A 24,213-nucleotide genomic window follows, 5' to 3' on the forward strand; every position below is an offset into this window, starting at 1 on the left:
TTGAATGATGCAACAAGCCTGTAACAAAAGTTCCCAGATGGTTTAGACAAGCTTGTAGTGTTCATGTCCAAGGTTCACTAACAATCTCACTGTCTGCATTGTTGGTCGTGCACTTAACAAATTACTAATACTCCACACAGTATCACTCAGGTCATAAACTTTCTAATCCAGGTGCTCTCTCCAGACTGCCTACAGGTCCTGATATAAAATCTGTCAAACAGAAAACTGTCAGCTTTCAGACTGAGTAGTAGTTGGAAGGATGTCCCAGCAAAGTCCTGATGGGATGTGCAGTTGCATCATGTTTTCCAGCATGGCCCTGTCAAAAGTGCCGGATGGTCACTGTTTTTCTGTATGACACTACCTGCTCCAGATTTGTTAGGACATCCAGATACTGACTCAGGATGACAACTGCACAATGGTAGTTCTTGCAGCTCTACAGCAATGAGTGCTGCAGCTGTTCCAAGTCTCACCACGATGGAACCTCATACATGAAACAGCTCACCCGCAAATATGTGTAGTGGCACTTTCAATACATAGTTTCTATTTAAGACCAAAATGACAAAGGCTATAAGGTCAGCCATGCCCAAATTGACTCAAAATGCTTTCCTAGCCTCTTATAGAGTGGAAGGTATCAACGGCCACAGGCTGGGAACAGCCAGTTCTGGCTTCTTCACCTCTCCCTCAGGCCAGGGCATTGGCACCTCTAGGGGTGTGGTTGAAAATACAGGCACAATGCATAATTACTACACAACTTTGCTCATAACTCACGGTATGGAGAATAAAACAGAACTAAGAGCAATAGACTTGGAAAAATATGCACATAGTGACGCCTATGGGCACAAAAGATACTACATGGTTGTAACATTTGAATCGCAACAAGCACCCACAATTTTTACAGGCAGTTATATATTAAGAATTGTGTCATTAAGTCTGTGGCTCTAGGATTGAATTCCATGTCCTTCAAAGCATTTCTCAGTCTTTGGTCCAGGAAGAGCCTTCATCAGTACATCTGCCATTGTATCTTCGGTTGTCTAATATTCCAGTGTCAATGGATACTCTTGTAGACCTTGATGTATGAGGCGATATTTTATCTGAACATGGGTTATGTGCTAACTTTCCAGCTTCCCTAAATCCAGCGCCTTCATTGAAGTTGACAGGTGAATAATTCCTTTGTTGCTTTGGCGAGTTCTCTGTTTGTGTGAACACCACGAAATTGCTGATTTGGATAAGGTGAAGTTGTAGTCTGCATATGGCTTCCTATCCGTATCAGAGCTTTGCCAGTCAACATTAGTGAGACCAATGATCCCTTCCTTATCTTGATGCAGATCAGCTTCTTGTCTATGATTCTTTTCAGGTATCAAGGATTCACTTAGTGAACAAAATTATGACTGTTGACATACTGGCTTAACATAATCATTGCATAGTATATGCCAAGTTGTATATACATGGCGACATACATCAATACTCCAACCAGTTTTCGGAATGGATAATGAGTGTCATCTTCTGAACTCATGGCTGTTGCATCCAACTTGCGCATAGTTGCTATTGTAGTCCTTAATGGCTTGCAGTGATCCATTCTGAATCAGTGTAAAACTTTGCTGATAAAATCACTTTGAAATTATGCAATTTTGTCAACAGATTGATTTACCTCAAGCCCAGATAGCATCTTATAGCACCAAGATCCTAGACATCAAATCTGTCAGATAGCGCATCCTTGGTTTGTTTTGTCCTTTCTGGGTCTCTTGAAGCAACTGCTAAGTCATCTACATAAAAGAGTGGGAAGACTGGACATTCTCCTACATTGTCTACAAAGCTGCATGGATCTAAATTTGGGCATTGCAGTCCAGTTGATGTTAGGGATGCATTCAACCTGTCATCCCACTAGGAACCAGCTTGGTGCAGCTCATAAATGGATTTTGTAAGCTTATACACACTTTGTCACCAGATTTCAGTGTTTGACATTGTGAGACACAAAAGTCCAATTTGACAGAAAGAGCCATGAGTAGTCTAAATGATTCAGTTCTTGTGACTGGAGAGGATGTTTCCACAAAGTCAACTCAAGGCTGTTTGTTGAATCCTCGTTCAACTGTTTTTACATTTCTCCTCAGCAAAGATCCAATATATCTGTATTTATTCCTGAAAACAGCCATACAGTCAATTATTCTTTTATTTGTGGCCTGTCTACCATTTCCCACACGTGAACTGATTTCATCATATATATCCTTGAATCACTCTTGATGATCTGAACCACTTAGTTTCTTTTTACAAAAAAAAAGAAAAAAACCAACCACCCATCTTCTTTTTCTCTTCTTGTTACAAAAGCTGCATTTGAATATAGATTTTGCTTTTTTTTGTTTTTGTTCTGATTTTTGTTCCAATTTCTGACAGTCACTCACTGTACTTTTCACTTGCTCGTGAAATGTCTGCCCAATTTAACAAACATAGCTGCACTTGTAGTTTTACTGTCTTTACGACTCCTTGTGTTGTGTTCTTCCAAGAATTTTACTTTTAGCATCTCTGGTAGATTGTCACGAGATCCAACAGCACATCTAAAATTGTCATAACTATCTGGAAGACTGTAGAACAGCATTACTGACAGTAGATCACCCTTTACATCAACACCCACAGCTTGTACTACAACAGGGCCTGCTTGGGATCTGAGTATAGTGATGTTATGCCTGATGCTGTTAAGTTCTTCTTCAGCAGACTGTGATACCATTTGGCTAAATGAATGGATCCTGCATTGCCTGTGAGTGGTTTTGACCATCGTAACTCAAACTGTGTTTTTTATGATTGTTTTCATTTGCAGTCATGGATAATTCGCAGGATCAGTAACTTCTATGAACCATGTATCATTTATTCTGTATTGAATTAAGCGAGTATTAATAAATGATTTTCGTGCTCTAAACTGAGGACTACAACTCACTGCATACACAGACATTTGTATTGTATTAAGCGAGTATTAATAAATGATTTTCGTGCTCTAAATTGAGGACTAAAACTCACTGCATACACAGACATTTGTTGACCAAAAAAACAGTCTTGTAACGATTAATCATATATCGCAGATGTGACTGAAAGCCGTGGTATATTCTTACCTACAACATTGCCATGAAACAACATGTTTTCGTAGATTTCAGTGATCCCTTTATTTATGAACATGACTGCATATATGACATTAAATGACATAAAGCAGCATAATATGTATGAAGTTTCCCTATAATGAACCACTGAGCCAATATATTTGAAGCAGAGGCATAACTATCTAGTCTCAGTCTCAACATTTGATTACATTTTTTTCATAGCAGGTACCATTAAAAATAAAACAAAATAAAAAGGTGGGATTTTCCACTTTTGACATATTAATTTTATTTGCTCATGATTAGTTTCAGCCTTCTAGGCCAACCTCAAGTGATTTTATGTCAAACCAACAAGACAGCATTTGTGAACCAAAACAAATGGAAAACACAAATTTAAAGATTCTGCCATTCCAATATGCAAGGCATAGTTTTCTAATGCAGCACCACAAAATCACTTGTGAATGGGTTTGAAGGTTTCAACTAGTCTTGAACTAATAAAATACAGCAAAACTGGAAAATGCCATCTTTTAATTCGGTTATACATTTGTCTCGACTTGGTAGTGGATTAAGTGAACTCCAAAAACACCCATAAAGTCCAAGCTCATGAAATGAATTGCAATAGAATGAGAAACGCTTATCATATGTATTGTTTAAGTCATTACAGTATCCCTCTGTCTGGCTTCTTTATTTATTACTAGCAAATTAAGCAATGCTTCCCAGTTGCTACATATGTATTTGGGAATTGGATATAGATTACATCCTAATCTGTGATATTTCAGGACAAAATTTCAACTCCTCATTGTGACTTTGCCAACTTTGATGGTATGACACTCGATATTATTATAAATCGTACAGAATACGAATGAAAAAGACTCCTTTGTTTTCATTTTTTATTATTTTTAAGTTTTTTTAAAAGAAATGACACAATACAATTGCAGAAGTTCAGAATATACAGCTTTTTTTTTCCTGGGTACTATGTGATCAGAGTATGACTGATTTTTTGAACTTGCAGTTTGTGAATGGGCAGTGTAGAACAGATCATGAAAAAAATAATGATTGTACATCAGTTCCAACACATTTGAATGTCTGAGTTTGAGCTTTGTTTATTGTTATTGCAAATGAAATCTTGATTGGAAATTGAAGTTGATTCAAATTTATGAGTAAATCAGTTGGGACTGATGATATAGGAGGTATGAGATCAACCTCTCCAGCTGCTAAACCTGTGAGGATAGTTGCTTCTGCACATAGGTACTACCGAAAAGTTTCGGAGGTTTGAGATGATGTAGTAGTATCACAACAATCCCAACTTGAAGCCTCAAACTGTGTGCTGGAAAGCCATTTTGATTTAGTGAATTAAGAAATCCTTGTGGATATTGAATTGCATCTTCAGTGGTGATTACAATACCAACTGATTGGTATTGTTTATGATTACCTATTATTTTTTTTCAAAATAATATAGTTTTTTTCAGATGCATTACAAAATTTTGGACAGTTCAGTTTGTGTAGATGTATTCTAATCATAAGCCAATAAGCCACAAACACAGCTTTAGTAACACACAGGCTGTCAGCTAAAACTGACTGTGGGGCAAAAAGCAAAACAGCACATGGTTGTGTACAGAATTTTTATGTAATATTATATAGACGGAGAAATAATATGTATGGGAGGAACAGTCTGTTTAATGGTTTATATGCCCTGCCATCAGAATTAAAAGCAGTGGCAAGAAAGAAAACGAAACTGCACAGCACAGCATTTTCTTTCTCACAGTCGGTTTTTTAAAAAATATTTAGTCTTTTTTCAAGATTTTTTTGCTAATGTTTCCCCATTATATATAGTGAACATTAATAAAACCAACAAACTGCAGGGATGGATTCCTGACTGGAACTGGAGGAAGAAAGATCTTATGAACATGTGTCTGGAAATGCATCACTGCCATGGTAGATGGCACTTATGAATTACAGTTCCTCTGACCATGTGTCATATGTTCCTTTTATTTTACAGGCCGTGTGATTGATGCAGTTTACTGTATGCAGGAGAACGGTCTGGTATCCATGTCGGGAACAAGCCAAGATGGTGTTTTGTGTGTGGCCAAGCAGATGGAAACGGTTGAGAGGCATCACAGCTATGCCAAAAGAATCCTCACAGACAGCAACCACATCACACATTTCAAGGAATTTTTTGATATTTGTATGATTGTGGGTCCATTCAGACATACAAATGTGCAGAGATGTGGCAGACAGACTGTGCATACACTAGATTTCGAGGACCTGGTTCTAGGTGATATTGAGATGAACCCTTGAACAACTTCAGGAAAGTGCCCTGCCAACATGATGTGACCCAAAGTACGATATTATGTGTATCCTACATGACAACTGCTATCATCCCTATCACCTGAAATCCCATGGACACCACTTTGAACACCTGATACCTGGATGTGATGCAGTTCTGTACTGTGTTCTGGGATGATTTGTTGTAACTGCTTGCACACCATCCATTTCTGGACACATGCTCAAAGGACCTTTTTTCCTCCATTTCCAACCAGGAATACATCCCTGTAGTTTGTCCACTTTATTACTGTTCACCCTGTATATTAGTATAAATATACATATAGTGGCATCAAAATATAATATATCTAATAAATGTGCATCTTCCAAATACTACAAGTATTTGAACATCTACATCTAAATCTACATCCATACTCCGCAAGCCACCTGACGGTGTGTGGCGGAGGGTACCTTCAGTACCTCTATCGGTTCTCCCTTCTATTCCAGTCTCGTGTTGTTCGTGGAAAGAAGGATTGTCGGTATGCCTCTGTGTGGGCTCTAATCTCTCTGATTTTATCCTCATGGTCTCTTCGCGAGATATACGTAGGAGGGAGCAATATACTGCTTGACTCTTCGGTGAAGGTATGTTCTCGAAACTTTGACAAAAGCCCGTACCGAGCTACTGAGCGTCTCTCTTGCAGAGTCTTCCACTGGAGTTTATCTATCATCTCCGTAACACTTTCGCGATTACTAAATGATCCTGTAACAAAGCGCGCTGCTCTTCGTTGGATCTTCTCTATGTCTTGTATCAACCCTATCTGGTACGGATCCCACACTGCTGAGCAGTATTCAAGCAGTGGGCGAACAAGCGTACTATAACCTACTTCCTTTGTTTTCGGATTGCATTTCCTTAGGATTCTTCCAATGAATCTCAGTCTGGCATCTGCTTTACCGACAATCAACATTATATGATCATTCCATTTTAAATCACTCCTAATGCGTACTCCCAGATAATTTATGGTATTAACTGCTTCCAGTTGCTGACCTGCTATTTTGTAGCTAAATGATAAAGGATCTATCTTTCTGTGTATTCGCAGCACATTACACTTGTCTACATTGAGATTCAGTTGCCATTCCCTGCACCATGCGTCAATTCGCTGCAGATCCTCCTGCATTTCAGTACAATTTTCCATTGTTACAACCTCTCGATACACCACAGCATCATCTGCAAAAAGCCTCAGTGAACTTCCGATGTCATCCACCAGGTCATTTATGTATATTGTGAATAGCAACGGTCCTATGACACTCCCCTGGGGCACACCTGAAATTACTCTTACTTCGGAAGACTTCTCTCCATTGAGAATAACATGCTGCGTCCTGTTATCTAGGAACTCCTCAATCCAATCACACAATTGGTCTGATAGTCCATATGCTCTTACTTTGTTCAATAAACGACTGTGGGGAACTGTATCGAACGCCTTGCGGAAGTCAAGAAACACGGCATCTACCTGTGAACCCGTGTCTATGGCCCTCTGAGTCTCGTGGACGAATAGCGCGAGCTGGGTTTCACATGACCGTCTTTTTCGAAACCCATGCTGATTCCTACAGAGTAGATTTCTAGTCTCCAGAAAAGTCATTATACTCGAACACAATACGTGTTCCAAAATTCTACAACTGATCGACGTTAGAGATATAGGTCTATAGTTCTGCACATCTGTTCGACGTCCGTTCTTGAAAACAGGGATGACCTGTGCCCTTTTCCAATCCTTTGGAACGCTACGCTCTTCTAGAGACCTACGGTACACCGCTGCAAGAAGGGGGGCAAGTTCCTTCGCGTACTCTGTGTAAAATTGAACTGGTATCCCATCAGGTCCAGAGGCCTTTCCTCTTTTGAGCGATTTTAATTGTTTCTCTATCCCTCTGTCGTCTATTTCGATATCTACCATTTTGTCATCTGTGCGACAATCTAGAGAAAGAACTACAGTGCAATCTTCCTCTGTGAAACAACTTTGGAAAAAGACATTTAGTATTTCGGCCTTTAGTCTGTCATCCTCTGTTTCAGTACCATTTTGGTCACAGAGTGTCTGGACATTTTGTTTTGATCCACCTACCGCTTTGACATAAAACCAAAATTTCTTAGGATTTTCTGCCAAGTCAGTACATAGAACTTTACTTTCGAATTCATTGAACGCCTCTCGCATAGCTCTCTTCACACTACATTTCGCTTCGCGTAATTTTTGTTTGTCTGCAAGGCTTTGCTTCGCGTAATTTTTGTTTGTCTGCAAGGCTTTGGCTATGTTTATGTGTGCTGTGAAGTTCCCTTTGCTTCCGCAGCAGTTTTCTAACTCGGTTGTTGAACCACGGTGGCTCTTTTCCATCTCTTACGATCTTGCTTGGCACATACTCATCTAACGCATATTGTACGATGGTTTTGAACTTTGTCCAATGATCCTCAACACTATCTGTACTTGAGACAAAACTTTTGTGTTGAGCCAACAGGTACTCTGAAATCTGCTTTTTGTCACTTTTTCTAAACAGAAAAATCTTCCTACCCTTTTTAATATTCCTATTTACGGCTGAAATCATCGATGCCGTAACCGCTTTATGATCGCTGATTCCCTGTTCTGCGTTAACTTTTTCAAATAGTTCAGGTCTGTTTGTCACCAGAAGGTCTAATATGTTATCGCCACGAGTCGGTTCTCTGTTTAACTGCTCAAGGTAGTTTTCAGATAAAGCACTTAAAAAAAATTTCACTGGATTCTTTGTCCCTGCCACCCGTTATGAACGTCTGAGTCTCCCAGTCTATATCCGGCAAATTAAAATCTCCACCCAGAACTATAACATGGTGGGGAAATCTACTCGAAATATTTTCCAAATTATCCTTCAGGTGCTCAGCCACAACAGCTGCTGAGCCAGGGGGCCTATAGAGACATCCAATTACCATGTCTGAGCCTGTTTTAACCGCGACCTTCACCCAAATCATTTCACATTTTGGATCTCCGTCAATTTCCTTCGATACTATTGCACTTCTTACCGCTATAAACACGCCTCCCCCTTCACTGTTCAGCCTGTCTCTGCGGTATACATTCCAATCTGAGTTTAGGATTTCGTTACTGTTTACGTCTGGTTTCAGCCAACTTTCTGTCCCTAGTACTATATGGGCGTTGTGATCGTTTATTAATGAGAGCAGTTCTGGGACCTTTCTATAGACGCTCCTGCAGTTTACTATTAGCACATTAATATTGTTATTCCCTGTTGCATTTTGCCTACTCCTATCTTGCCGCGTCTCAGGAGGCGTCTTGTCGGGCCTAGGGAGGGGATTCTCTAACCTAAAAAACCCCCATGTGCACTCCACACGTACTCCGCTACCCTTGTAGCCGCTTCCGCCGTGTAGTGCACGCCTGACCTATTCAGGGGGACCCTACATTTCTCCACCCGATAGCGGAGGTCGAGAAATTTGCACCCCAGATCTCCGCAGAATCGTCTGAGCCTCTGGTTTAAGGCTTCCACTCGGCTCCAAACCAGAGGACTGCGATCGGTTCTGGGAACAATACTACAAATAGTTAGCTCTGATTCCACCCCGCGAGCAAGGCTTTCCGCCTTCACCAATTCCGCCAACCGCCTGTACGAACTGAGGATGACCTCTGAACCCAGACGGCAGGAGTCATTGGTGCCGACATGATGGTTTGATGTTTTTTGATGTTTGATGTTTTTCAAGTCCACAGATGAAACACAATACTTCACTGATGACAATATTAAAATGATGCAGCATATGAAGTCCAGTTGGAAGGTGGCAACTTGATTCATACATGTGATGCAGATGAACTATACTCTTGGTAAATTGAAACATATGTTAATGTTTTAAGAGTACAAGCCTAAACACACCATGGACTACTCTGCAACCTTAATTTTCCCACACAATGCACCCATCTAATGACAAAAATTCTTCCACTGCACCTCAAAAAAGAAAAGTAACATGAATGTTATGAGGTACGAAAAAACATCTCTTTTAAAGTCTCTGTCCCAACAATATTTTATGGAAACTCTCACTGAGCCATGAAATTCTAACTGTTTGCAGTTAAAAAAAAATATTGTGATACAGATGAGCTATACTCTTGTTAATTGAGACATATGTTAACGTTTTTAGAGTACAAGCCTAACAAACCATGGACTATGCTGGAATTTTAATTTTCACACAAATGTACACATCTAACGACAAAAGTTTCTTCCACTGCAACTGAAAACAGAAAAGTAACATGAATGTTATGAAATAAAAAAAAGAAAAAAAATCTTTCTTATAGTCTCTTGCTCAAAAATATTTTATGTAAATTCTCATTAAGACATGAAATGAAAAATGTTGGCAGTTACAAAAATTGTGATTCTCTAGTTAGCAATGAATTATAAATTCTTAAACTAGAAATTTATTTCTAAGACACTCTTATTTTTAAGAGAGCAAGAAAGAAGAAGTTTACACTCCTGAAATCCCTCTTTTGTATAAAATTCTGTTTCACGAAAAATTTCTAAACAATATACAATTTCTAAACAATATACACTTGAGGATGTCTGGCAAAATAAAGAACTTGCAAGGAGACTGTCTAAATACAGTTTTATTATTTTTACAAATACACCAAATTCTAGCACACATTGAATGAGTATTTTTTGACACAAACATTCCACTATTCTGAAAAATTTATAGTATCACATTCTATACACTGAACACATGAACTACCTCGAAACATGCATACAACACAACTTTAACACATAATATCACAAATGTTCACAAACTTGTAATAGCAAACCATGGAATATCCTCAAATTAGATGTTCCATGTCCCCCAGTCTATATGTTGATGTTTCCGTGAAGGATCTGAAACAAATACTGCTACTACATTTCATGCAAATACGCACATATTCATGTTTTATAATGATACACTTATTACATTTTTTGAAGTAGCTGGATGAACTGACAACAAAAAAGTATGGTTTTCAGAAAATGTCTCAGTATGATTGCAAAAAGATCTGAACACAATGAATGAATGCAAATGCAATATTACGTAAGCAAACTGTCCACAATGTAACATAATAAGGCCATGACCCAAAAAATTTGTGAATTCAGATTTCAAGCACACATTTAGTGAACCTTTGAAATGTATGTAATAGCACCACTATCCTTCTTTGTGTTCTGAATTTCTTCATATATTTTATGTTAGCATATTCACACCCTCAGAAAAAAAATGAACTTGTATTTCCTAGTATGAATCAACAGTGGTGATGATGATGATGATATGAAAAGAGCGAACAGAAACCAAATTATGACGTGAAATAGCCAGAATGATATGGTGTACACTGTCTTAAAGACCACTGACAGTGAACTTCAAAAAAGAACATTGAAAACATTTTACAATGAGAAAGATTTCTGTACACAGAACAGAACACAGAGTATGTCACATGTGGTAAAAAGAAGAAGAAGAAGAAGAAGAAGAAGAAGAAGAAGAAGAAGAAAGAAAGAAGTATTTACAGTGATGCTAAAATGAACAAAGATCTTGAAAAACCAATTCTGTCTAAACATTTTACTTCTTAACTAAATGTCTCCATTCCCTGTGAACTACTTCTTTACACAAAGAACTGACCCAGCACTAACTTCAAGAATCCAAGAGACTGTTTCAACTTGGCTCATGTCCTGCGGTAAATTTCAAGAAGTTTTACACTGAATAAAGTAATTGAAAGAAAATAATGACATAAGCATTTATTACTACTGTTTCTAGTATTTTTGCAGAAGATGAGACATTATTTCTCTCTTTCATCATTAGAATTTCATAGGAAATAAAAATTAAATGGATAAAAACTCAATACTTACTGGGATACAGTCAGTTGACATCAAGAACACTAGAGGCCACTAGCTGGCGTGACAGCCATTCCAGTCCATCATGCAGCCCTGTACCACTCTGTGCATCACATGCTTGGATATGCCACGAACGTGTACAGCATAGCTTGGACAATCCCAACTGCTCTGTCAGCTGTTCCACAGAAAGGCAGCCCTCTAGGTCCTGCAACAAATAAATAAATAAATAAATATTGCTAGAAAACAGCCACTGATACGTCACTCATCCATATGCCTAATCAGGAACTGCTATGGTTTCTGTAACATAAGAAGATTTCATACCTATAAAACATACATGTAACAGAGGCGATGTAATGAAAATTACTAACCAAAACAGTAAAAACACAGCACATACTTTATCATGAGAAAGCGAATAAAAGAAAGCAATAAGACAGGGTAGGATATGCAGTAGCTGAACCAAAAGAAAAAGTTACACTGACCATTACTTTGCATGAAACAAAGCAGCAAGAAAGCAGTGGTGATGGTTCAAATTTTATAGTGTCTTGTACCAATAATTATCACCTTTAAATAAATGAATAAAAGATGAGACATAAACCTCAAAGAAATCATGGGTGGAAAACAAAAATGAGAAGGCAAGAGAATAAAAAAGAAATGGAAATTGTCAATAGAAAGGAAGTCAATAACAATGAATTTTAAATAGCAATGGAAGACAGATTAAAGTTTAATATCCTGTCAATGATGTGTCACTAAAGGCAAAGCACAAAACGCAATGTGTTAACGCACATAAAACCAATTAGGTAGCAAAACTGCAATGAGTAGATGAAGCAGTTTTATTCTTTGGATATTATGAGTAGATGAAGCAGTTTTATTCTTTGGATATTGAAAACATTGGTATGGGAGGGTGAAGGCAATAACCTTGGTTATTTACAAAGCACACTCAATAACAGAGTATTACATGCTGCTGTTTCCTCCTTTATTACACACAATAATTATGTAATGCCAGAGACAGTGTAGAGTATTAGAGTATGTGATATGGCACATTGCACAAGCCATACTTCAAAGAGATTGTCATAGCTATTTTATTTTTATGAAGGGAATAAGTATCCTTTCTCATGATGTTTACTCTGTCATCTATGAATATATGTTGTGGCTATCAACTATGGCTCTTTTTCTTTAAAATACATTTCATCTAATAGCTGTATTGTTGGTAAATATATTAAAACTTAAACAAAAAGTGTGTACATGTAAAAGAGAGACTTCAATGCATAGTAGCATAGGAAAGCAGAAAAATACAAGTAGTATAACTACGGAATAATATAATTTCTACCAACTCTTTTCTCTCTCTTCAGAAAAAGGTTTTCAGGTTCTCAAATCTGGTGTTTTTGTTACCTTTCACTTGTAATTGTGCTGCTAACCAACTCATACATAGAAGTTTTTGTACATTTATTTGAACTCAGTTTCATTTAGAAGATTCTTCTCTTTATCAATGTTTCATAATTTTTATTTTTTCTTCTGTTACTCCACTGTTTACAGTCCTTGTTACTTACTTCATTTACCTGTTGTATATATCTGAGTATTTTTACACAAACCACAGAACAGGGTGAGGCAAAAAGACAGGATACACCCCTATAAAAGTCGAACAGTGTGAGGTATCATAATGGTGTATGGTATGGGGAATTTGTAGGTGGGGGCACAACTTATAGGAGCTATTACAACAATGGCGGCCATTTTGAAATCCGCCATCTTGGATTTTGGTGATGTGTTTCAAATGGGAAGGGAGTCATGTGGCACATCATTTTGAACTATCTCTTTCTCAGGAAGACACGTGAGAAATCTGTTTTAAGATATCTTTATCTGTGTATGAGTTATGACCTGTTATTTGAAACTGTGAGAGGTGATAAATTCTGCTTACTGTTGCAGGTGATCCACAATGGCACTTACACAGCAGGAATGTCTTGAAATTGTGTTAATGAGTGGTGGACGGAGTGCCAGCCAGCATTATTGCTGTTGACTTTAATGCCTGGTGCCCCAAGGGGAATGACATTTCACATATGACAATATTCAAGTTATTGGACAAATTTTGTGCACCGGGTTCTGTGGTGGACAAGCCATGAAGTGGACATCCAAGAACAGCCACTGACAAGGACACTGGAACAGCAGTTTGGCATCATTTGTGAAAAGTCTACAGTGCAGCAGGTGCCAGTTATCAGCAATATCCAGTGTCACACACTGTTCAATCCTGCTTGTATTGCACACACACCAATGGCACCAGTACAAGTTAAAGATGCAACATCATCTCTTGGAGGATGATCCTTACCGGCAGGTGCAGTTTGCAGAATGGGCTCTGGAACAGTGCAATAGCAGGAATGACAAACTGCATACAACAGGTGTTCAGTGACAATGCTATTTTTTATTTTCAAGGATAAGTAAACAAACAGGACCATCATTACTAGTCAGTTGCAAACTCCTCGAGTGGATTTCTATAAAGGTTCTGGCGGTGAAAAAGTGATGGTTTAGTGTGGGATTTGGGGCACAAGAATTGTTGGGCTGGTGTTTATTGATGGAACGTTGAATGCTCTGTGGTTATGTGCTTCCAACGCTGTTTACTTGCCAGGGTGATTTCCCAACTTTCTTCCAACATAATGGTACATGTATCCACTATGCTACCGAAGTCAGACAGTTTCTGGATGAACAGTTTGGAGGTCACTGGATGGGTAGGAGATGTCCTATCTAATGCCCACCACAGTCCCCTGGTCTACCACCTGCTGGCTTTTATTTGTGTGGACATTTGAAATCAATTGTGTATGACGTAAAAATCAACAATGCAGCCCATCTTTGCTGGCATACTGACGAGGCATGGGCCTTTCTTGACTCACATATGCAACAGGACTGTCAAAAAATGACTCCAATTGTGTGTTCACCACAATGGAGGTCATATTAAGCTTATGCTGTAATGCCGACTACGAGAAGTGTCCTAAACTTTAATGGGTCATATCTCCTAGACAAAGAAAGATCTCTTTAAACAGATTTCACTTCTGTATTCACAAGAAAAAGGATCTTCAAAATGATCTGCCATGTGACCCCCTTCCCATTTGAAACATGTCACGCAAATCCAAGACAGCAGATTTTAAAATGGCCGCCACTGTTGTCATAGCTCCTATAAGGTGCGCCCACACGTACAGATACCCTGTATTAGACTCCTTTATGATTCCTCACATCATTTGACTTTAATAGGGGTATATCTCGGGGGTATATCTCAACTTTTGTCGCAACCTGTATTGCCTTCTTAGAACTTTTGAAATCTTCCCTATTTGCTTCAGTTTTTCTCTCCCCAGGCAAACAGGCCTCATAAGGGCCAACAGTACCTACCGACTGCAGTGTCATCCTCAGCCAGTAGACGTCACTGGTTGTGGATATAGAGGGGCATGTGGTTAGCACACTGCTCTCTCAGACATTGTTAGTTTTCGTTATCAGAGCCACAACTTCTCAATCAAGTAGCTCCACAATTGGCCTCACAAGGGCTGAGTGCACCCCACTTGCCAACACCCCTCAACAGACCCGGACAGTGACCCATCCACGTGCTGGTCAAGCTCGCCAATGCTTACCTCTGGTGATCTCACAGGAACCGGTGTTACCTCTACGACAAGGCCATTGGCATTTTCTTCAATTTACCATTACATTTTTACTTTTTTCCCCATCATTTAATTTTTTTCTCCATTCCTCAAGACTCGTATTATTATAAGGAGCATTCAAATGAAACCCCGTCACTAGTGTAAAGTAACGGTAACGATTTTATTAACTCAAAAATGTAGTTATACACAGTACACACACTCCAAAATAGTCATCAAAATTGTTGGCACATTTATCCGATTGCGATACTAGCTGGTCGATTCCATCCTTGAAGAAGCTAGTAGGCTGCTGTCGAAACCAGGCCAGAACCCAGTCACACACTTCGTCATCCATTGCGAATCGATGTCCACAAATAGCTTGTTTTACAGGTCCAAACTCATGAAAGTTGCACAGTGAAAGGTTGGATGTTCCAGCGTTTCCCACCGAAACTGCTGCAATGTCATCTTCACTGCATAGGTCGTGTGTGGGTGGGCATTATCATGCATGAGGGTAACGCCATTGGACAACATGCCACGGCATTTCGACTTGATGGCTTGTCTAAGGTTCGGTAAAGAAGCTCGATTTCATGGCGTCCAACTCCATCTGCCGCCTAAAATCAAATCACTCCTTGCTGTTCCTGCTACTCGCCTGCATGTTCAGTAGTGGACGATAACTTGTGTGACCGCCTTCTCTTCAGTGTGAAACCACATTGGCACTGTGCAACATCAAATGGTGCACATGCATCAGTCTCTCTACCAACAGATGGCGCCATTGTACCCGCAGTTACGTGGTGACACCTTACGAGCAAGGCAAAGGCAGACACACTGACCAGGTTTCCTTTGAATGAACCTCATACTTTCTAGTCTTAAGCATTTATTTAATGTGTTTTTTGACATCAAGCTGCCATTTCCCCCACCTATTAACTCTTTCTTTTTCATCCTTCTCTATTTCTCAATGGGTTTCTTATTTTTGGCCATTACCTGTATCCTTAAATTGATTTAATGTTACTTTAATTGCCCATGTTCCAGTTAAATCAAGACTTTTCTTCAACTGTTTAGTTGTACTCTGTCAGGGATAATAAGGATTGGTTATGCTTGTTATTCAATGAAAAGTTGCTGATACAAATGAGAAATGGTAGTGCCTATAATATTTAATTTTGCAGAATTTCATTGATGATTTAATTTCAGTCAGGAAAACAAGTCCTACATTAGTTTAATAATTTTGTATAACTTTCTATATGAATTTTGTTAAAATTCACACATCTCAAGTCATTTCCTACATAACTGATTACAAAGATAATATTTCTCATGACAAAGTATCAGCCATTAAAGGCCTTGGACAGCTCACATAATACCAGCTAGCACTGCAAATGGCATTTTTAATTCATCAGCCCTACGAAATCTAAGCTGTTTTTACCAAGTATCAATATAGGACTAAAATCATGTTTGAACACAAAGTCAATGATGAAAACTGTTAGCTATTACTGACATTTATCCAGTCATTTCATTATAAAGAAATTTAACAATGGCCTATTTTAAGATTTTTTGGGAACTGCAGTGAGCTAGTGTCATTAAATATTTAAGTAAAGATATTTGTTTATTATGACAGAACTACTTCTGAGTATATTATGTAGGAGACACCACAGAGTCTGGTTAAGACTTCATTTGTAGAACAACTTGTAATGATCTGCATTCCACAAACAACAGTGGGCAAGTATTCAAACTGATTAAATCTTGTGGCAACTGTATTTACATCATGATGTTTCACTGTTTCTTCTGAAATACTAGACATCATTTCTTTAATTTGATTTATGAAATCATTGATAAGGAACGCGGCAGTTGTGAACAATCATTTACAACACTCCCAATCAACTTAACAGCGACACTACCTTGCTCTCATTTGACTGTAATTTAAGAAGGTTAGACTCTGCTTGGATTATTAATGTTGCATTAAAAAATAAAAGAAAAATGAAGCTTTACACCACTGAATGAATTTTTGAGCTAGTAAATATAACCGAAACTTTACGTTATGTAGATGTTATAAGCAACATTCCCATTTCCATTTACAAGGTACTTCAATACTGTTAATGATCCAGGCTTGTTAAGGTAATTTTTTATTAATGATATGGATATAATAGAGAGAAACATTCCACGTGGGAAAAATATATCTAAAAACAAAGATGATGTGACTTACCAAACGAAAGCGCTGGCACTTACAAATGTCTGCTTGTGTCTGTGTATGTGCGGTTGGATATGGGTGTGTGTGCGAGTGTATACCTGTCCTTTTTTCCCCCTAAGGTAAGTCTTTCCGCTCCCGGGATTGGAATGACTCCTTACCCTCTCCCTTAAAACCCACATCCTTTCGTCTTTCCCTCTCCTTCCCTCTTTCCTGATGAAACAACCGCTGGTTGCGAACGCTTGAATTTTGTGTGTATGTTTGTGTTTGCTTGTGTGTCTATCGACCTGCCAGCACTTTCGTTTGGTAAGTCACATCATCGTTGTTTTCAGATATAATTTTTTATTAATGTTTTTAGGAAGGCAACATTCAAATAATAACAAAAGTTTACCAAAAAATGAGATTTAATATCAACATCTGACTTAAGTTTACTTTTGCTATGTCTTTTGCAGATTATTTAGAAGAAAAAGTGTTACTGGTATCAGGTTCTTTTGTGTTGGATTGTACTACTCTGTTTATGTCAACTTGGTGCCATTGCAACCAAGCAGTGTACTCACTACTAAGTAAACATGTGTCTTCTTAGTCTCAATTTTGTTTAGAAGATGAGTAAGGGCTTCACTACCTTGCTCCACAGGTGTTAGAAAAATACTACTGATGCAAAATTTATGGACACAATATTTTTAGATTAATTCTCCTGCCAGAGTCTTTTAGAAAAACTACACTGAAATCATCACAGCCTATTGGTTATTTCCCACTGGCTGCACAGTAAAATCCTGAAATACGAATCATGTATTGATGGAAAGTCCTGAATGGAAACTAATATTCAATGTAAGAATGGATCACTAGATTCTGTTAAAACTACCTATTATTTGGTGTTTCTCATTTGAAGCTACAATGCTGCCAATTTGGCTGTCACATGCACCTTCATTAGGGTTTGAGAAAACAATAGGTTGGTTGCCAATATGGGCAGAAAGCGTTATTGCTGCTGCAGCCAGTGATAGTTAAATAGGGTTAGGTTGCTTGCACTGCCTGATAATGTATGCCTACCATACCAAAGGAAAACTACAAGCGGACTAATGCTTTCTTGTGGCACATTAGTAATGGCAGATAGTTTGAATGTGATGTTGATAGCTCTGATTGAAGGAGTGTGCACACACATTCTAAATCTGAAGAATTTGGCCATCTATTCTATATGTCTATCCACTGGTCACTGCATCTGCTATTCGATGAACAGTACTGTGTCTAAGAAACAGCTGGAAAATTCCCAACAGGGATCAGTGCACAGTTAGTGTCATAACTGACATATTTTTCAGGAGCAGCTTACCACAAAAAAAAATGCTACGCTGCTTTCTGCAAAATATACTAATTTCCTTTAACGTGTGTTTTGGTTGATAAAGAAAGCATCTCTTCCTTTTTTCATTTAATATATACAAAAAAGATGTTACTTTAAAACCGTAACACAACACTTCTCTTTTCAGAGATCTGCAACTCTTCCAATTGAATAATAAGCTCATCTCCCACCACTCCTACTGCAAGTACTTCATGTTCTCTCTGCTTATGTCTTTTGCTGACTGGAGTAAATATAATATATTTTTTCCTTTACAGTTTAGGGCTGATAATACACAAGAATACAGGTTCTGAATGCTGAGAACCTCAATTCAGAAACATCCCAAGGTAACAGCTGTTGTACCTGTAAGCCTACTTCTTCAACAACATGGGTTTTATTGAACACCAATTAAGTACATATAAATCACAGAATATAAGAGGTCCCTACTCTTCTTGAATTAAACATAAACAAATACTTTAGCATACTTCTGTGTCACTAAGTAGTCTGTCAACTTACTGAATAATTGAAATGTTAGTTTTGTGCTGAAGAACACTAAGTTTTGTCTGACTGGGAAGCACTCGAATACGAATGACTCTCTTCGTTTCTGCACACAATGTTGGTTCACTCACGAAAGAAACAATGTGCAGTCAATCAGAGCACAGTGACAGCACCACATTAGGGAAACAGACATGTTCGTGCACAAGCCAAATGTTGACAGGGAATAACAAAGTCCAGGTCAGTGTCCAGAAAATAATAAGTATCACAAAGTCATCACAAATAAGACCATCTGAGAGCATGTAGTACCCATCAGAGAGCTGAGATGATTGAAACTGAGATGGTGCATATGACTCCTTCATTCTGCCACTGTTGCCCAGGTAAACTGGCACCATTGCACGGATCACTCCGCATCGTGACTAACAATTTCGTGGGTTATATGCATAATTACACTGATTAATACATCAATAGATTTGGAGTTATTACAATAACAGCAAAATAGTTGTTTTGTATTACAAAATACTGGAAAGAGACCCAGTATTTCAATTTACCAGATGGTACGTAAAATTATTTTACTGAGCTACACAGCCATATAAGAACAGTCAGCAATGAGTCTTTCCTAAAATAAAAAAGAACCTACCGAGTCTCCAGGAATAAAGTACTCTCACTGCCACAGTTAAAAAGAATTTTTAAAAAAAAAGCAACACTCTGCCAAACATGGACAATGAAACAACTATTTCATTGTGAACCTGAATAAGCAATGGATCCTGTCTCGTCTGCAGGAAGTAGGTGATTGTCACTACTAATCCACTTGACTGCAAGTGGCATGTCAAAGGTAGATACAGGAGTCCTGTACAGAGTAGGCAGGGACCACACTGGACTAATTCCCCTAACCATCAAGTTCAAGGTGCTGTCTTTCACTGAAACTGAGCCACTGACACTCACTTCACCTGTTTTGGGCAAATCCATTTTGTCCTGTGTCAAGAGGAAGCAAATGCAAAAGGGTACGGGTCTATTAATCATCGGCAGTTCAAACATACGGCAAATAATGGTGCTTCTTAGGGAATGTACACCTGGGAGCCTCATTCAGCATGTTGAAGAGGATATTCTGGCAGCCACTGAGGGGACAGGGTGAAACCAGCTGTAGATCATGGTGTACATTGGAAGAAATGATGCCTGTCACCTGGGCTCTGAGGACATACTTGGGTCATTCCAGCCACTGGCAGAGAAGGGTGAGAAGATCAGCCTTGCACATGATGGAGTTTCAACAAAGCTCACAGTTTGTAGTACTGTCCCCAGAACTGAACATTGTCCTCTGGTTTTGAGTTGAGTGGAAGATGATGATGATGATGATGTTTGGTTTGTAGGGCACTTAACTGCACTGTTATTAGTGCTCGTACAAATTCCCAGTCTTTACTCAGTCCAGTCTCACCACTTTCATGAATGATGATGAACTGATGAGGACAACACAAACGCCCAGTCCCCGGGTGGAGGAAATCCACAACCGGCCGGGAATCGAACCTGGGACCCCATGATCCAGAGGCAGCAATGCTAGCCACTAGACCACGAGCTGCGGACTAGCTGTTGAGTGGAAGGATTGAACCAGGTTCGAAGATTATCTCACAAGCTAGGTTGCAACTCCTCAACTTGTGCCAGAGTGTTGAGAACTGTAGGATCCCACTAAATGGGTCACGCGTGCACTACACATCACAGGCTGCTACCCAGGTAGCTGACTGAGTGTGGGATGCTCAAAAGGTTGTTTTTGATTAAACAGGTCTCTATCCTGTCCATATAACAACAGGTGTAGGAGACCCAAAAGTATTAGTTAAGATTCAGAGGAATGCCCCCCACCCCACTCCCACCCCCCGAATCCCACAGGCAAGAAATCCTAGCAGTTAACTGCCAAAGTATTCAGCATTCCTAACAAAGTGCCAGAGTTTGAAGACCTCTTGAAAAGCAACTCAATTAATATTAGGTACAGAAAGCTGGTTGAAACCCAAAACTGATAGCAGTGAGATTTTTGGGGAAAATTTAAGTGTATACTGAAAGAATAGGCAGACGGGAAATGCGGACAGTGTATACATTGAGATAAAAATTGAAAGTGCATGCAAGACTGATTGGGCAAGACTCAGTATCATGGGTGGGCATAAAATAGACTGGATCCATCTACCACCCACCAGCCTCATTTCACAATGTAACCAAAAACTTTAAAGAAAAATCTCAATTCGCTTGTACGTAAGTTCCCAAATCAACTGGAAAATTACAGTTTTGTTAGTGACGGGATATGATTAGACATCCTGTAAAACACAACTAAATGCTTTCTCTGAAAACTACCTAGAACAGATACTTTGGACCCCCACTCACAATGGGAATATATTGGACCTAATGGCAACCTCTGTGAGGATATGCATGTCAAACATGGTGTCAGTGACCATAGTGCAATTGTGGCAACAATGATTACCAAAGTACAAAGGACAACTGAAACAAGTAGAAAGATATATATGACCAGTAAAGTAGGCAGTAGTGACATATCTCAATGAGAAACTTGAAACATTCAGCAGAGGGCAGGAGCATGAAGAGAAACTATGGCTCTATTTTAAAAGAATAGCTGACCATGCACTGAACAGATACGTACCCAGCAGAATGGTTCACAATGGGAGGTTCCCTCCACTGTATACAGTCACCTTAAAGAAACTTCTGAAGGAACAGAGATTACTGCATAATAGAAGATGCTGAATGAAACGTGTTTGACTGTTAAGAGAGTAATGTGTGAAGCCTTCAATGACCAGTGTAGTGGAATATTATTAAATGATCTATCACAAAACCCAAAGAAATTCTGATCGAATGTTAAGACTGTTTGTGGCACCAAAGTTAGCATTCAGTTACCCACGGATAAGACAGGAATTGAAACTGAAGATAGCAAAGCAAAAGTAGAAATGTTTAACTCTGTTTACAAATGTTCCTTTACAAAGGAAAACTCAAGGGTACCCCCCCCCCCCCCATTTAATTCTTGTACCATTGAAAAGATGAGTGAAATAGGTATTAGTGTCAATAAATTCTCAACAGCTGAAATCATTAAAAATGAGCAGAGCCCCAAAGTCTGATGGAATCTCAATCAGATTCTATACTGAACATGCAGCTCAGTTAGATCCTCTTCGAACTATAAATTTTCATAGATCTTTGAACAAAACACTGGTCACACCTGTCTACAAGAAGGATAGCAGAAGTGACTCATAACATACTGTAGAATCTTACAATCTATTCTGAGCGCAAACTTAGTGGGGTTTCTTGAACAGAATGACCTACTCCATGGTATCCAGTATGGATTCTGAAATCATAGATCATGCAAAGTCCAACTAACATAAGGTACTGAAGGCTTTGGATCAAAGCAGTCAGATAGATGCAGTATTTCTTGACTCTCGAAATGCATCTGACTCAGTACCACATCCATCCTTATTGTTAAAATTACGACCATACGGGGTATCAAGCGAAATCTGTGACTAGACTGAGGGTTTCTTGATAGGAAGAACACAGCATGTAATCTTGGATGGAGACTCATTATCATATGTAGCAGTAACTTCAGGTGTGCCGCAGAGAAGTGCGTTGGGACCCTTGCTGTTCATGTTGTACAGGGTGTCCGTGAAAGTTTACCCTGATTTCCAGATAAAATATAAATTATGTTTATGATGGTAACATTTGTTTTTTGCTATCGGTATACTAGCGAACCCATGATGTTTCTGTACAGCATTGTCTCATTCAACAAGTCCCATAGTGCTCAGAGCCATTTGTCTCATTCAACACTTTCGCTACAAGGAGCACCATGTGAACTATATCATAAAAATGGCTCCCCCCTAAGGAGGAAGCTCAGTGTTATGTGTAGCAAGCAGAAACCAAATCACTAATTAATGAAAGTTTGTGTCCAATTATGGAAAGAAAGCAGCTGAAGTCAGATTAATCAGATCATGGATGGAAACTTTTTTAGCAACGGGGTCTGTTCAGAAATGGATAAGCAGCAGCAGACAACCTGTTTTGGAGAAGACTGTGCAGCCCGTTCAGACTGCATTCACGAGGTCTCCACAAAAATTGATTAGACAAGCTTCACGGAGCTTCAAGTGCCAAAGAGTACAGTGAAGAAAATAGTTCGCAAATATCTTAAATTTTATGCGTACAAGTAAAAAATTGTTCAGAAACTGCAACCAGATGATTGCCAGAAACATGAATAATTCGCAACGGATAAGCTGAACTGTTTGGATGAGGAAAATGATTTCTTGAAGTGTGACTGTTTTTATGATGAGGCCATATTTCATTTTCGTGGCTCAGTTAACTGTCATAATGTATGAGTCTGGGGATCAGAAAATCCTCACGTAGTATGAGAACACGTTTGGGACAGTCCAAATGTTAATGTGTGGTGCAGGTTAATGTATGATTGAGTGATTGGCCCATTTTTCTTCTTCGAAAGTAACGTTAAGTGATTTGTCTACCTAAAAATGTTAGCACTACAGGATATGCAAGACACTGTCACCTTTATCAGCAAGGTAATGCTCCTCCTCATTAGGCTCTAGAGCTCTGTGATTCTCTTAATGAGACCTTCGCCAACAGGTAGACTGTCTGAGACTGCCCAATGTCATGGCCCCCTACAGCACCTAACACTGCCCCTTTAGATTTCCTTCTATGGGGGTATGTGAAAGATATTGTGTACAAAACAGCGGTTCCTAATACTGTGACACTGCAGTGTAATTAATGTAGGAAATATTGTAGGGAGACTTCCCACCTGTGGAATTCAGAAAAACTGGTGTTGGTGGGAAGGATACAGATGCACAGGCTTTGAAGCAGTCACTGAAATGATGAGTGTTGTGTTAGGCGGTGTACTCAGCAAGAGGATGGTCCAGTTGTTTCTTGGCCACAGTTTGTCAGTGGCTATTCACGCCGACAGACAGCTTCTTGGTTGTCATGTCCAAGTAAAATGCAGCACAGTGGTTGCAGCTTAGCTTGTAGATCATGATTGGTTTCATAAGTTGCCCTGCCTTTGAGGGGATATGTGGTGTTTGTGACCAGACTGGAGTAGATGGGAGGAGATTTGGAACAGGTCTTGCAACTAGGTATATTGCAGGGATAGGAGCCATGAGGCAAGGGGTTGCGAGCAGGGGTCGTGTAATGATGAACGAGTATATAGTGTAGGTTTTGTGGGTGGCAGAATACCACTGTGGGAGGGGTGGGAAGCATAGTGAGTAGAACATTTCTCACTTCAAGGCATGACGAGAGTTAGTCAAAACCCTGGCGGAGAATGTAATTCAGTTGCTCCAGTCCTGGGTGGTACTGAGTTACTAGGGAAATGCTCTTCTCTGGCTGGATGGTGGGACTTTTGGAGGTGGTGGGTGGCTGGAAAGATAAGGCACAGTAGATATGTTTTTGTACAAAGCTGGG

At 39.2% G+C, this 24,213-nt stretch overlaps 1 protein-coding gene across 2 annotated transcripts in view; it reads right to left on the reverse strand.

Annotated features, from left to right (window-relative positions):
• Nucleotides 1-9,931: 9,931 nt before the first annotated feature.
• The window catches only part of LOC126183807 (E3 ubiquitin-protein ligase TRIM23-like), a 63,334-nt gene continuing 49,052 nt past the window's right edge, over nt 9,932-24,213 (reverse strand). For both annotated transcript variants that reach the window (XM_049926058.1, XM_049926067.1), the window contains exons 11-12: nt 11,199-11,388; nt 9,932-10,208 (exon numbers count right to left, since the gene is read on the reverse strand). In XM_049926058.1, the coding sequence (XP_049782015.1) occupies nt 11,209-11,388 (180 nt within the window). In that variant the 3' untranslated portion in view covers nt 9,932-10,208; nt 11,199-11,208. The remainder of the gene's footprint in view (nt 10,209-11,198; nt 11,389-24,213) is intronic.

Source organism: Schistocerca cancellata, chromosome 1 (assembly GCF_023864275.1).
Source record: "Schistocerca cancellata isolate TAMUIC-IGC-003103 chromosome 1, iqSchCanc2.1, whole genome shotgun sequence".
In the NCBI taxonomy this organism is placed as follows: domain Eukaryota; kingdom Metazoa; phylum Arthropoda; class Insecta; order Orthoptera; family Acrididae; genus Schistocerca; species Schistocerca cancellata.